At 37.0% G+C, this 14,432-nt stretch overlaps 1 protein-coding gene across 1 annotated transcript in view; it reads left to right on the forward strand.

The window, feature by feature from the left end:
- THSD7B (thrombospondin type 1 domain containing 7B) overlaps nucleotides 1–14,432 on the forward strand; it is a 747,555-nt gene that overhangs the window by 389,039 nt on the left and 344,084 nt on the right. Inside the window, exons 10-11 of the mRNA XM_042997047.1 lie at nucleotides 949–1,078; nucleotides 5,335–5,438. Coding sequence (XP_042852981.1) covers nucleotides 949–1,078; nucleotides 5,335–5,438 — 234 coding nt within the window. The remainder of the gene's footprint in view (nucleotides 1–948; nucleotides 1,079–5,334; nucleotides 5,439–14,432) is intronic.

Consider the following 14,432-nt stretch of genomic DNA (forward strand, 5'->3'; position numbering starts at 1 on the left):
ATTTTTATATCTAGTGCATATTTTGCACATAGCAATTGAAATATTTGCTCACCATTGTAACTGTAATTGATTTTTGTTGCTGTTATTGATCAGAAGGCATCTAAAGATTATGAGATGAGTGCCCCAGCCCATTAAAGTGATAGTGAACACTGGCTGTCTTTATTGAGGTGCCTATTAATACTTCTGCTTTTTAGCCAAACCAGGAAGTAGACAATATTTTGTTTTGTCACAATTTTAGTGCCTTTCCCCTAAATTACAATTATATCCATATTGTCTCAGGTTATGATGAATGAGAGATATTATAAGAAATTAATACCCACAAATAAATTACTAATGTATTAATTTTAATGAGTATTTCCAGAGGGAAATGCCTTTCCTGAGGAAGTGATTTGCTGATAGTAAAACTCTAGGCCCTTGAGCTATTGTGAGATCAAAGTTGGTTTCTGTGGTTTCTCAGATTATGCCATGTAATTCTTATGCCATAGGTAATATAAATTCTGATTAATTTAAAGCATATTAAGACAATTTGGAAACACTCTTTGCATATTAGGTCATATAGATTTGAAATCACAATTATTGAGTATTAACTATCTATCTCATAGGAGTGAGAATTGGTATAATATTATTAACCCCTGGTCTTTGCTTGTCATTCTCATTCCCCAAGAAGTCTTACCACACGTTTTTACTTCACCTCCTTCTTTCTTTGTTTCTTTATTTTTTTCCTTCCCTTCCTTTTCCTTTTCCTTTTCCTTTTCCTTTTCCTTTTCCTTTTCCTTTTCCTTCCCTTCCCTTCCCTTCTCTTCCCTTCCCTTCCCTTCCCTTTCCTTCTCTTCCCTTCCCTTCCTCCCCTCCTTCCTGCCTGTATGCCTGCCTGCCTGCTACTAACCCTGTATTTTTCCGTGCAGCTACATAAAAAGGCACTATAATTTTATTTTTCCTTTACTTTAGGAAATGCCACGGTAAAACAGTCTCGATATAGGATTATCATCCAGGAAGCAGCCAACGGAGGCCAAGAATGCCCAGATACCTTATTTGAAGAGCGAGAGTGTGAAGATATTTCATTATGTCCTGTATATCGGTAATTAGTTACCTTTTAAAATAATCATTAGATTTTAGTGTAAATCATGACTTATTTTCTTTCATAAGTTTATGATTTTTAGTGAGAAAGAAAATAAGGTAATGTTTATCTTTAACACCTCAGTATTTCCCCCTGTTATTTTGAATGTATTTTGAGGGAGTAAGGAATAAGAAAGTCTAATTATCAGAAAAAAAGAAACAAACATAGTTTGCTTTTAAGTGAGCTGCTGGAGTTCTGTCACCTAGGCAGTCAATTTTAAGGATTAGGATCCAAAGAGATTCAGGATAAAGACTACCTGGAAAACAAACACACATGTAATTTACTTCATTCTATTGTTTTCATCCTAAAGCCTTTAATGAAGAACTAAGAACAAAAATTTACTTTTAAAATAATTATTTACTTTTATTTTAAAAAAATTTGGTTCTTAATTTTTGTCATATACACATTTTAATAAACTACTTAGGGAAAATAAAAAAGTTTAGCCTATGGATAAAATATTTAAAAAAAAAGAAAAAAGAAAGGAAAAGAAAAGAAAATGTGCACCTGGGTGGCTCAGTCGGTTATGGTTAAGTGTCTGACTTCAGCTCAGGTCATGATCTCACATGGTTCATGAGTTCGAACCCTGCATCGGGCTCTGTGCTAACCGCTCAGAGCCTGGAGCCTGTTTCAGATTCTGTGTCTCCCTCTCTCTCTGCCCCTTCCCTGTTCGCACTCTGTCTTCCCTCTCTCTCTCTCTCTCTCTATCAAAAATAAACAAAAAGTTGAAATTTTTTTTAATTAAAAAAAAGAAAATGACTTTTAAAATATATTCCCTCTTGGCAACTTGGGGACTATTATTTATAAAAATAATGCCTGAGGTTTGTGTGTTTGGTCATTAATATCCATCCTTTTAATGTTGGATTGAAGCATTGCCTTAAAGTACATCTGGATTAAAATCATTCACTGTTGAGTTTTACTTACTTGTGAAGAAAAAACCACTGTCTTAAAATTCCTGTGGTTATCAGTACACTTAAAAATGCCTTTATCAAAAATGCCTAGTGTTTCTCCTGATTATTTGAGGAACTATATCTTAAAGATATGAAATTCAAGAGCTAATTTATTCAGGAGGACACAAGTTTTTTTTTTTCTTCTTTCTCTCTCTTTTTGTTAAAGTTTATTTATTTACTTTGAGAAAGAGAGAGCATGAGCAGTGGGGGGAGAGGGGGCAGGGAGAGAAGGAGAGAGAGAATCTCAAGCAGACTCCAGCCTGTCAGCACAGAGCCTGATGTGGAACTCTATCTTGCAAACCATGAGATCATGACATGAGCTGAAATCAAGAGTCTGAGGCTTAACGGGCTGAGCCACCCAGGTGCGCCCCCCTCTCTTTTTTAAGAAGGCTCCTCACATTAGATAGAGTGCCACTGAAGAGTCTAAATGACTATCAGCTTTATAATCCTTTATTCTTATTGTTTCTACCTAATGGCCAGTTTAAAGAGGATGTGAATAAACACTGGGAACGTGCCCAGACTACCAGTTGCTTCATTAACCACAGGGCTGCTGTGGAAACACTGTCAATATTCATCTCTTTATACTATATATAAATATTGAAACTTCTGAGCCCACCAAAAGAGCTCTTGGGGAAAGTAGCCAATTGAAAAAAATTAGCCAAATTAAACGTTATTAGAAGTTTTTATAATCCCAGGTCTATTATAATCAGAGAAAATCCTAGAAGCTGTTAGTGAGGTTTTCCTTTCTATTGTCCACTCTCTGAACTCCCTGGTTGCACTCCATTTTAGCCATTAATGTTTAAACTCGTTTCCATCATTGACCTCCTGCCATTTTCCCCAGAAACCAGTTTTGCTGTGTCTGGATTGGATCATTGTATCATTTCTCCTGATGCTGAGGTTAATATGTGTACAAGTTATCAGCAAGATTCTCTGCTCCTCAATAAAACGCCCTTTAATTTTAAGCAATATTCCAATTTAGTTTTGTATCCCTTTTCACTGGTATGTTAGGGAGCTGAGTTAATACAGACCTGTATCATTTTCTTCTGATTCTTCTTTTACTCCATTAAGGTAACATATTCACATGTTTACCATTTAAAATAGAATAAAAATGTCTGTAGAAATTTTTCTGTGAATTTGAACATCTCCAACACATTAAGTTAATAAGCAAAAGGGAAAAAAACATGAAGATGTATCCTTACATAGAATTAATGTGGGGTCAAGGGTCTATGGCTAAGGATCCGAGAATTTAGGAGGGATAACTGGCCTGCTGAGTTGTGAAATCTGAGTGATTTCACTTAACCTTTATGAGGCCAAGTTTATCATTCCAAGACTGAGTTTAACAAGTCCTGAAAATTCCTTATATTTCAGTTTATGCAGCACACTAAACTAGACTGAACACCATGATCTCATTTCAATCTAGAAAGTCTTAGTAAACTTAAGGGATCTGAACGAATGATACATCCTAGTTGAAAAATTGCCCTGAAACACCTTACCATTACAGTTTCTGTGTTTTAGAATTATACTAAATGCATCTATGCATATGCGAGGTAAACTTACAACTATTTAAAATTAAGGAGTGATTTCTTTAATGCCAAGTTTTTCTGTTTTTCTGTTTAGCTGTTTCTTGATTTCTCTCCAATCCCTCAACTATTGACAGTATGATGTCCACTTGAGTGAGATCAATGATTTTATACACACACATACACACACACACACATATGTAATATTATTGACAAGTTTTGTAGCGTAATATATATTATTTTTTTAACATTTATTTTTATTTTTGAGACAGAGAGAGACAGAGCATGAACGGGGGAGGTGCAGAGAGAGAGGGAGACACAGAATCTGAAACAGGCTCCAGGCTCTGAGCTGTCAGCACAGAGCCCGACGCGGGGCTCGAACTCACGGACCGTGAGATCATGACCTGAGCCGAAGTCAGACGCTTAACCGACCAAGCCACCCAGGCGCCCCACGTAATATATATTATTGACCAGTTTTGTAATATAATATATATGTAATATTATTGACCAGATCTAGAAGATCTCTAGAATTTTTTCATCTTGCAAAACTGTTCAATAATATTTTTGATTCATGTTTCTGTTTCATTTTTTTTGTTTTTGTTTTTTAATTTTTATTTATTTTTGAAAGACAGAGAGCACAAGTAGGGGTGGGGCAGAGAGAGAGGGGGACACAATCTGAAGCAGGCCCCAGGCTCTGAGTTGTCAGTACAGAGCCTGATATGAGGCTTGAACCCACAAACTGTGAGATCATGACCTGAGCTGAAGTCGGATGCTTAACCTACTGAGCCACCCAGGCTCCCCTGTTTCATTTTTTGAAGTAATATCTATTATTAGAGGTATTGGCACATATTAAAAAAGTGTCAACATATACTAAGGAAGGAGCAGAATTTGTGGTTACACTTAGAGTTTGGGTTTTTGGGTACATTCTGAAGAGACAGGTTTAAGGATACAAGTCAGTCTGTCCTGTGGGTCATAAAAATAGAAAGTTTTGTTTACCTGAGAAAGGAAAACAGTGGGAAACCATACGCCTTCCTTACAGAGTATTTCTTTTGAGGAATAGAAATATTGATAATTCATCAAAAATGGATCCATTCCTCTTCCATGAGATGAACTATCACATAAGATGGGTCCCTGTGGCTCCCCACCTCCCTATTGAGATGTCTGAGTCACTTTAAAGTCTTAGAAAATACCTTATAACAATTGTTGAAGTGGAAGATTGAGTGTGAAAGTTTGCACCCCAAACTTTCAGATGTTTGAACCCTGACTCTCTAAAGATACAGTGGAACATAAGGATTTTCTCTCTCCCTCCCTCTCTCACTCTCTCTGTCTTCTCCTTCTTCTCTTCCTTTTCCTTCCTCCTCCCCATCATCATCATCATTGTCTCCTTCTGCTTCTCCTCCTCCTCCTCCTTCTTCATATGATTTTAAGTTGATAAGGAGGGTAAGCCTTCTAGATTTGATCCGTGCTTTTAAGGATATTTACTGCCACTTTGGTATATGGACTACAGCTTATATGGGAAATGTCCACATTTAAAATAATGGAAATGCTGCATTAACCATGAACCTGGGGCAGAGTAGACTCTTGTCCTCCCTATTATGTGCCAGAGTTCCATTTTATCACATTGGATTTATATACATTTTTATTGAATTACTGTTTTTGTGCTTTTGTATTTCAAATTCACTTATTTTTATATTTCTTTTGTGTGTTTGTCATGGTGAAATTTTTAGTCCGCTGTTCTTTGTAATCACAGGTGGAAGCCACAGAAATGGAGCCCTTGTATCTTGGTGCCAGAGTCTGTCAGGCAGGGGATAATGGGCACCAGTGAAGCCTGTGGAAAGGGGATACAAACAAGAGGTAAGGGCATTTTAAAACAGTTTTTTTATGTTTTTCTTATAGACTATTGCTTATTTTATATTTGAATAATTATGATATTGGATTACGTTATTTATATTTATCAGTATTTGAGTTTAAGTTGGGAATTATTGTTGATTTTATACTCTCTTTCAACCATAACCAGCTAGTGTATCTGTGAACTAGTGCAATGTAAGCGAATATCTGTAAGTGAATTCTTAGTTATTTGCATATCCCAATGCTGATGTTCCAGACACATGCCGGACATGATCCAAGGAATGAAGAATATGTCTATGACTAGACCCAACAGTATACATTGCACTTTTTAGGTGCTAATTTAATGTTTGCTAAATGAATTAAGGATAACTGAATCAATTGACTAATCTTAATAAGCATGACTTGAATGTAATTGTTATATGCATAATTACTATATGTTCTATATATAATATACATAGAAAGGAGCTATCTTATTCCTGTGAATAAGCATCTGGATCGAAGTAGAAGTGCTTTTAATCATCAATGCCAAGGTATGGCATATTGAAATCTCTGAAAAGCACTCAGAGACTCATCAGGCTGCTCACTTTTCTGTTTCATTCATAATCCAGGTACCAGTCAAATGAAGCTTGATAAGAAGTGCTTTATTCTTAAAATCTAACCACTTTGTTGCTAAAGGGGTATATGTAGCAAAATCAGACCTTGTGGAATCAACTGCATTATACTTGTTTTATAATTTTTCTAAAAGCCATATTTAGAATTGTCTCTTCCTGTTGTGTAGGTTATTGTATTGGTTAGGATCAGTCATTACAACCAGCACAATAACTCCCTGCTTTGTTTGTTGATTCAGAGCTGTGAGGAGTCCACCATGACCAGGTGGCAATCTTAACTTCTGGATCAATGGATTCTTATTGTGTCTCCTAGTGGAAGCACTGTTTCCTTCAGAACAAAGACCTATAAGGGCAGCAGAACATAAGATTGCAAGAGACAGGAAACAAATGTTTTACTAGTGAGTCACCAAGGGTAATAGTGAGTTATGCCATCCCCATTTATTCCTTCCCCTTGATTCCTGCCTATTGGAGAGACAATATCAAAATTGGGTGCTTATTCAGAGCATATACAGCCTTCTGTAAAACCTTGTCTCAGCCCTGCAAGGTATTAACACCTAACTGGTATTATAACTGAGTCTGCAAAAGACCTTTCCACCATTCTATCAAGCCAGCTGCTTCAGGACTGTGGGAAACACGGTATGATTAGTGAGTTCCATGAGAATAGGCCCATTGCAACACTGTTTGTTGTGAAGTGAGTTCCTTGATCAGAAGCAATCCTGTGTGGAATACCATGACTATGGATAAGACATACTGTAAGTCCATGGATGGTAGTTTTGGCAGAAGCATTGTTTGCAGGGAAGGGAAATGTATATCCAGGTTAAATATCTATTCTAGTAGTAACAAAACACTTTCCCTTCTGCGGTGGACGTGGTCCAATGTAATCAAACTGCTCCCCTGTAGCTGGTTCATCACTCTGGGGAGTGGTGCCATATTGGGGACTTAGTGTTGGTCTCTTCTGCTGTCATATTGGGCACTTAGTGATGGCCATAGTCTGGTTGACATTGGTGAGTGGAAGTCCATGTTGCTGAGCCTGTGGATAACCTTCATTCCTGCCACCATGACTACTTTGTTCATGAACCTATTCGTTGATGACAGGAGTAACTGGGGAAAGAGGGATGACTGAGGTGACTGGTCTCCATAGAACAGATCATCCTGTCCATTTAATTGTTAAAATATCCCTTTGCTGAAATCACCCTTTGGTGAGCTTTCACTTGGGACTCAAATATCTTCTCATTTTCCCCAATATAGAGAGGTCTATATATATATCCCTCTTCCTCAGGTTTACTTTTCACCAACTTTGCAATCATGTTCCTTCCAAGACCCTGACCATACAGCAAAACCATTGGCCACAGTCCATGAATCTGTATATAATCACATATCTGGCCATTTACCCTTCCAAGCAAAGTGGACAACCAGGTATACGGTTTTATCTTCTATCCACTGGGAAGAGGAAAATACCTCTCTTTTCAGGGGTATCTCAGAATGGGACTGTAGTGCTTTAGCTGTCCATTTTTGTGTTGTCCCTGTATATTGTGCAGAACCAGCTGTAAACTAGGCTAGAGTCTTTTCTTTTTCTGTCAACTGATTGTAGGGAACTCTCCATGAGACCATAGGTATAAGGTGGGAGAGAGCAGGTAGTGTAGCAGAAGTGGGAACCATAGATATTTGCCTACTTATTCATGTAACATACGTGTGCCTTCAGGGCCTACAAGGGCCCAGATATCTATATACGACTTACATTTGATGATACCTTACATTGTGGCTTGGTGGATTAGGTAACACCCAGTTCATGATGGGCATCTTGAGTTTCATGATAAGTTGGTGACCCATGATTAAGCCTGCATTCTCTACCAAGACACAGTATCAGGTGAGGAGGTGTTTCATTCAAATAATAGTTATGTGCAGAGAATGACAGGGCTTTGCTCCAAAATCCTAAGGACCTATCCCGTGACTCACTTATAGAAGCCCGCTAAAGCCTGCAAACAGTGTTCCTGTCTGCTACTGATACTTCAATGGCACTGAATTTGCTGGATAATGTGGCCCAACTGGCAGAACAGTATGCAGAGTAGCCAAGACTATTATAGAGATTTTTCTTATTCTGGTACCCACTAAAAACTAGCAGCTCTGTGAGTCTCTTGGCAAATAGGTGATACTAACACACTCAGATAAGGAATATGTTGCCTCCAAAATCCAAAGAGGCCCACTAGGTGTTGTGCCTAGTTTGGGTTGCAGGAGGGGCCAAATGCAAAAACTCATTCTTCCTCATAGAAAGGATATCTTGGCACAGCTCACACCACTGGACCTCTAGAAATTTCCCTGAGATAGAAGGTCCCTGAGTTTTTTCAAATTCATTTCTTATCCACTGATGTCAAAACGTCTTGCCAAAATATCTAGGGTAGTTGTTACTTCCTACTCACTAGATCCATTCAGAGTAATGTAATCAGTGTAATGGACTAGTTTGCTATCTTGCAGAAGGAAAAGACAGTCAAGATACCCATAAACTAAATTATGAAATAAGGCTGAAGAGTCAATACACCCCTAAGGACAGGAAAGGCATGTTGTTGGCCTTGCTACCTAAAAGCAAACTGTTTCTGGTGGTTTTTATTATTTTCAAATATACTATTATTTGGGGTTGGAGCTTTAAGAAAGAAATTTGGGATCACATCAGTTTATAACAATTACACTTTGTAAATAATGTATAAGAACATTTATACATGTGAGTTTTATTGGCCAGGTAGTTTTATTCAGGACTGCTATGAGGCTATATACTGACTGTGTAAATTAAGGGATGGGAGCACCTCCTTAAAACATTTTACTTCCAAAATTGTTGTAATAATATGATCTTGTAATTATAAGACCTTTGCCTACTTTCTGCTGGAAAATTTCTGTAACATATCTTGATTAGCAATATGTACAGGAGTGAAATTTTTTAAAAATGGTACTTTTGTGTGGTGCACAACTTAGTTCTATATGGTGGACTAGACTTTGACACTTTGATACTAGGGTATCATAATGATTGGTTTTCATTGCAAAACCATTTAGTAATTTGTGAAGAGATGTGGCTCCTAAGGTATAGAATCTTATCACATAAATGGCAAATTATTTTATCTGTCCTCAAATAATTCTATTTTGGATTTCAATTTACATGGATTCTAGCTGGAGAACTGATTGTCCCTTAGACTAGGCAAGTGATCTTCTTGAGTTTTCTCTAAATTAGACACCAATATTAGAAAATTTCTAGTGTTTATTTGTTGGAAAACTTGTAATTTTAAAGTAGTGGGATGGGTCTCCAATTTTAAGATAGTGAAGGAAAGAAACATCTACTCCAGTTTTTCTCTAAAATAACTTCGAAACCAGCAAGGACAACATGAAACCATAATATAAAATTAATCTCCAGTAGATCTCTTTTATAAAATTGCTCCAGAGAACAGGAAGCACAATAAACTCACCTTCAAGTAAATGAGGAGATATCTGTAACATCAATCACAATATATGATTTAGAAAGTGAATGGAAGGGCCCCTGGGTGGCTCAGTTGGTTAAGCATCTGACTTCGGCTCACTTGAGTTCGAGCCCCATGTCAGGCTCAGTACTGACAGCTCAGAGCCCGGAGCCTGCTTTGGATTCTGTCTCTGTCTCTCTGTCTCTCTGTCTCTGTCTCTCTCTCTCTCTCTCCCTCTCACCCTCTCCTGCTCATGCTCTATCTCTCTCAAAAATAAGCATTAAAAAATGAAAAAAAAAAAGGAAAGTGAATGGAGATATGGTAAAGTAGTTTGCAGAACAAGATTATGCCTAAGTTTGGCAGGGGTGAAGGTGTGGGGATGAAGGGAAATAAAGTGATTTGTCCTAGAGAACTCCAGAAAGGTACCATATCCTGCAGAAGGAAGTATGCAAGTGTGTGTGTGTGTGTGTGTGTGTGTGTGTGTGTGTGTGTGTTTTGGGGGTGGGAGAAAAACACAGGGGCTTTTGAAAGTCTGATTTAAGAGCAGTGAGCAATGTCACCCTCTTCCTATTCTTTTGGGAGCCTGGAGATGTATTCTCTGGTGATATAAAACCAGAAGAATTGTATACTTTGAACAACAGGCAGAGGAGAGTGGAGATGAAGTGTTAGCCTCAAATCAGGAGGATCAAAAGGAAGTCCAAATAAGGAATTAAGAGACCCTCAGTTCCCTTCTTCTACCTGCTTTAGCATGCTAGCCAGGTGTCTTTTAAACTTTTCATTCCATGCCCTATCAATCCAAAAACAGTTTAAATATAAATTTTCTTTGAGGAGCTTTTGAGTCACAGAGGGAGTATGAATTTAGACCATAAAATCATGGAAAGGCCAGCTTGGGGTTATAAATTCTCAGAAGAGACCCCCTCCCCCACCGCCATCCAGTGTTCAGTTTTAGATATGCAAGTGGCCTTGCTAAGGCATTTTGCTTTGCATGTTTATTTCTAGTTCATCCATACACCAAGGGCTAGCCTTTGTCATCATTATTGTTGCTATGGGGCCCTTCGTAAGATTCTCCATAGCAGTACTTAAAGACATGACAATGGAAACTGGGGCCTACAAGATTTGGTAGAAGCCTTCAGGATGAAGGTTGTCTTTCTTGTTTACCTTGCATCCCAAGCTTTTACTTTGTTTTGTGCTTTATGGACTATTTTCTTTGGGATCAGCCCAATGATACATTTAGAAGATATATGTTTTATCCATTTTTTTTCATGTGAGAGGTCTTTTATGATTTCTAAGCCATTACACTGTTCACAACAGAGGAACTCCTTGTTTTATGTCATTGTTTGTATTGGTGACCTGGTTAATTGATTTACAGTAAGAATACATTTATATAAAAAAGAAAGAAAGGAAAATAGAAGGGCAAGTAGAATTACAGCTGGACCTAAATGTCTACACCACCTCCAAAGAAATGGGTGTTTGGGGTTCCACTGTCCTAGCTGCCCCATACTGTAGGGAGAGCCAGGTATCCTCCCTGCCCAGCTTCCAGTATTTAATCTGAATGAAGAAGGCATGGTAGCTCAATATTTATGGCAAATGAAAATATCAGAGGAATAAACTTCAGTATTCTCACATACCTTGAGGAAACTTCCCTTAAATGGTACAATTTTAGCATAAAAAAGAAAAAGTTAAAGATATTGGCAGTCCTAGAAGGGGACTGAATTTGTCTGTGGACTGATATGGTCTGATACTTACGCTATTCACAGTGACTATTTTAAAACTGACCAACGGCCTTGCCAGTGTGTTTCTTTTGGATAATACTGTTCTGTTCCTTTATAAGCTTGTGAGTATACTCCATCATAAATAGGAATGAGACATAGATTCCACTGTGATAGAGGCATAATAGGTGCTGGAGATCAAAGCTGTCCTGCTTCAGATATCCTTGACTTCCATGAAGTACCTGTATTCTTCTTTGGTTTGTTTTCACTGAGTAATATTTATGTGGACCAATGCAGGCAGAACTCTATCTCTGTCAAATCTTTTTGTTCTTCCTTAATTTTTGTCTCTGAGAGAAGCAAAGTCTGCTTATACAGTAGTTTTGATGGAATCTGTGTGTTTTCTTTGCATCCAAGGGATCTCTTTAAATAAAGGTCTTTTCCAGAAAAAAAAAATTGGCAAAATAATCCAATTTCAAAATGAGTTTCTTAAAAAGGAAGAGGGTTAGAAATAGGAAAGAGCTAAGAAAAAAAAAGTAGTCTAAACTCTAATAGTAAAGCAATAATACCAGGTATTCAAAAATGAAAATTCACATGAAATATGTATTTGTGTGTGTCTGCCATTTTAGTAAAGTAGGCTTTATTTCACGTTATTTCCTTCTTTGTTTTTAAGGTTTAATTTAAATTCTAGTTAGCTATCATGCAGTTTAATATTAGTTTCATGTGTACGATATAGTGATTCAACACTTCCATACATCACCCAGTGCTCATCACAAGTGCACTGCTTAATCCCCATCAACTATTTCACCCATGCCCCCACCCACCTCCCCTCTGGTAACCATCAGTTGTTTTTTTTTTTTTGTTTTTTTTTTCGTATAGTTAAGGTCTGTTTCTTGATTTGCCTCCCTCTCTCTTCTCTCTCTCTCTTTTTTCCCTTTGCTCATTTGTTTTGTTTCTTAAGTTCCACATATGAGTGAAGTCATATGGTATTTGTCTTTCTCTGAGTGACTTATTTCACTTAGCATAATACTCTCTAGCTCCATCCATGTCATTGCAAATGGCAAGATTCCATTATTTTTTAATTGCTGGGTAATATCCCACTGTGTGTATATATTTATCACCTCTATTTTATCCACTCATCAGTTGACGGACATTTGGGCTGTTTCCATAATTTGGCTATAGCAGATAATTTTGCTATAAACATTGGGGCGAATGGATCTCTTTGAATTAGTATTTTTGTATTCATTGGGTAAATACCTAGTAGTGCAATTGCTGAATCATGGAGTAGTTCTATTTTTAACTTTTTGAGGGAACTCCATACTTTTAAAAGGCTTTTAATGCGTGATTAAATCTTTAAAAATTGATTTATATACTTTTTGTAGGATTATATAAATTATATAAATATAAACTATGTATCCCTATCAAACAGGAAATAAAGATATTACATAAGCTGAATTAGAACCTACTCATATTGTAGGTCCAAGTACTCTAATTTTATGACCAAAAAATGTTCTTCTCTGGTTATATTGTCTTCATGGGGAGAAAGTTAAAGATATTGACCCACTACCAGCCCCTTAGCCAACATTTGTCTGGAAAACACACAGAAACACAATAAAACACATACATTTTTAATTTATTAATTATTATTTATTTTAGAGAGAAAGAGAGAGAGATATTGCAAGAAAACAGAGGAGAGGGACAAAGGGAGAGAGAGAGAATCTCAAGCATACTCCATGCTCATCAAGGAACCTGATGAGGGGCTCTATCCCACAACCCTGGGATCATCACCTGATCCCAGGACCAAAATCAAAAGATGAATATTTAACTGAGTGAGCCATCCAGGTGCCCAAAAAACATAACATTCTGAAATAGATAAATAATTATGGCCTGTTAATAAAATGTTGAAACAGTCAGTCAACTAGTCATGTTCTTTCTGATACCAAAAATCTTTGCATTTTAAGAAAGGAATAGAGTATCTCTAGTCTTTTTTTTAAGTTTTTATTTTTAAATTTTTTTAATGTCTATTTATCTTTGAGACAAAGAGTCAGGACACGAGCAGGGGAAGGGCAGAGAGAGAGGGAGACACAGAATCCAAAGCAGGGTCCAGGCTCTGAACTATCAGCACAAAGCCCAACGCGGGGCTCAAACTGATGAACCATGAGATCATGACCTGAGCTGGTCAGGTGCTTAACTGATTGAGCCACCCAGGCGCCCCTGGTCCTCTTATTCTCTAGATGGAGAAAGTCATAGTCATTCAACCTTATAAGTTGCTCACATTTTGTCTTTTTCATATTTATCTACAACAAGAAAAAATAGAAATCATTTTTGTAGATTCACAGAAGAAAAATATATAGGTTTAAACTATGAGCAATAATCAAAGCAAAGATAGTCTTTTCTATTTTTGTTTTATTTTTGGTGTGGGAGGAGATAGGGGAAAGTTTGCTGGGAAGGAAAGTGGAGTAATTTCTGTTTAATTCAAGGAGAACAAAATGAGCTATGAATTGTGGGCATTTCCAGTAGAGAATGGGGGGTAACTGTAGCTGCCTCAGGAATTCCTTCCACAGATGTAACTGTTTCTTAAATGGGCCAAGACATGTGATGGTATCTTTCTTGTCAATTTCAAGAAGCCACAGCATGACACCAGTTGAGATCCCAAATCAGTGTACTAAGGTTTTCAATCTAGGCAATGAACAACACTATTTTCAATAACTTGTGATATCATTTTTAATAACTGCTCATGTCACAGGAAAAATGATCAGACCCCAATATTCTTTGTATTGAAGATCATTCTTGGGGTGATTTCTGACTTCAGTTCTGACTTCAACACAGGAAGAACCAATTGGAGGACATCATGTTTTTTTGTTATCTTATTAATTAGCACCTGATTAAAAATGAGCAGTTATAAATATTTTTTAAGGAACTTTAAAAACATCTCCTCCAACTGTGGTCTTTTTAAGTGTGAAGATACAAGGAAGTTCAGGATAGAATGTAGACTTAAAGTGACAGTGTAGGGCAAATCTCTAAATTAAAATATCCTCAGATTTTAACAAAAGAATGGTTTTTATAATACCATAGGCGTTGGTTTAAAGAGTAAAGTGTTAAACTTATAGCAAAGATTGCATTTTTATATAAGTGAATGATGATTCTGGGAGTTATTTTTTATTTCCTTTTTATGTTTTAGAATAAGATTAGCTTTGGAGCTTTCATGGTTGCTGCAGGTAGAATATGCACATTTTTAAAAAAAAT

Source organism: Panthera tigris, chromosome C1, assembly GCF_018350195.1.
Source record: "Panthera tigris isolate Pti1 chromosome C1, P.tigris_Pti1_mat1.1, whole genome shotgun sequence".
NCBI lineage: Eukaryota > Metazoa > Chordata > Mammalia > Carnivora > Felidae > Panthera > Panthera tigris.